Below are 1,798 nucleotides of genomic sequence, written 5' to 3'. Positions count from 1 at the left end.
GTGCATGATATGAAACCCTTACTCGTTTTTTTAAATCAATCTAAGTTTAAACAAGGTCCGGTCAACCCAACCTTCTTTCACAAGAAAGACGGTGACCATCTGATGATCATCCAAGTTTATGTTGATGACATCATTTTTGGATCCACTAATCCTAGATTAACAAATAAATTCTGAAAACTGATGGAAACTAAATTTGAGATGAGCTCAATGGGTCCTATTAACTTTTTCCTTGGTTTAAACATTAGACAGAGTTATGAGGGCATTTTCATCAACCAAGAAGCCAATACGAAGACTTTACTAGCGAAATTTGGCATGGATGGAGATTCGAAGATCAAGGTTCCAATGGCGTTCGGAACGAAGCTTACACCATCCTTGGACAAGCCAGTAGCTGACATGACTCTTTATAGACAAATGATTGGTTTATTAATGTATCTAACAGCTAGTCGTCCAGATATTATGTTTTCTATTTTCTATTGTTCCAGGTTTCAGGAAAATCCACATGAGCCCCATATGAATGCTATGAAGATCATCTTTCATTACTTAAAAAGAATGACCTCTCTTGGAATCTGGTACCCTTCCAACTCAGGGTTCTTTGTGAAAGCGTTCTCTGATGCTGATCTTGGTGGATGCAGTCTTGATCGTAAAAGTACAACCGGAGGATGCCAGTTTCTAGATGGCAAACTAGTTAGTTGGCAATCGAAGAAGCAAACATGTGTCTCCTTATCCACTGCTGAAGCTGAGTATATAGCACCTGCATTGTGTACTTCACAAATAGTATGGATTCAAAGTCATCTTAGAGATTATGGAATAAATATGAAGAGGATTCCATTATACTGCCATTCCGAAAGTGTAATTCGGATTTGCCATAATCTAGTGCAACACTCAAAAACTAAACACATTGCACTAAGATATCATTTCATCAAGGATCATGTTGAAAATGGAAACGTTGAAGTGCATTTCGTTCGATCCTCTGATCAATTGGCTGATATCTTCACGAAGGCCTTACCTGAAGCTACATTCAATCATATTTTGCAAGGTCTCAAAATGATAGAAGCTGAATCAGTTCTGAAATCCCATTCATAATCAGAAGTTACTATTCACCTCCGAGCGTTCACAATCATTCAAAAGTTATTGTTCACGATTCGAGCATTCACAATCATTCGGAGCGTACTGTTTATCTGGATTTTGGAACGCCTTTGTAATACTTTGTATATTATATGTTTTTCGACTGATTCCGAGCTTCGGAACGCTTCGGAAACCACTGTTCATTTGTGTTCATGAATTTTTTTTCTTAATATTTTTACTTTGTTTTCTGTTTTTATTTACTTTTTCAGAAAAACCAAAATCACATAAAATATTTTCTTTATTTCTGTTTTTATCTTTTTTTTTTTCAGAAAATCCAAAATCACAAAAATATTTTCTTTATTTATGTTTTATCTTTTTTCAGAAAATCCAAAATTCCAAAAATATTTTTCTTTATTTTAGTATTACTTTGGGAATACGTCTCTGATTCAGGTATAATTTCTTGTTGCCACAATTAAAAACGATGGGAAAGGTATTAAATTCCAAATCTTTGTACTAGCTAAGTGTCCCTAGAAGCATGGTGATGCATGTTGACCCAAGCCTCTTAGACTCTATGTTGAAGCCTTAATGAAACTTTCAATCCGATCGTTTCTTCCCAATCAGGCTAATTATTCACATAAGTCATTGAACTACCTTACTATTCTCACAATGAGGTAAGAGTTGACTGTTTAGTCACTATTTTATAGCAGAGGTACAATTTGCTCTTCGGAACCAT

At 35.3% G+C, this 1,798-nt stretch overlaps 1 protein-coding gene across 1 annotated transcript; it reads left to right on the top strand.

Moving 5' to 3' along the window:
* The first annotated feature begins 342 nt into the window (after positions 1–342).
* LOC145140132 (secreted RxLR effector protein 161-like) lies at positions 343–1,083 on the top strand. Its single transcript, XM_079073725.1, has one exon. The coding sequence runs from the start codon at positions 343–345 to the stop codon at positions 1,081–1,083; it is 741 nt and encodes a 246-aa protein (XP_078929851.1).
* The last annotated feature ends 715 nt before the right edge of the window (positions 1,084–1,798 follow it).

The sequence above is a fragment of the Lactuca virosa genome, chromosome 9, assembly GCF_052849685.1.
Source record: "Lactuca virosa cultivar CGN04683 chromosome 9, Lactuca_virosa_CGN04683_v6, whole genome shotgun sequence".
Lineage (NCBI taxonomy): Eukaryota > Viridiplantae > Streptophyta > Magnoliopsida > Asterales > Asteraceae > Lactuca > Lactuca virosa.
This window is presented reverse-complemented; position numbering and strand designations above follow the sequence as displayed.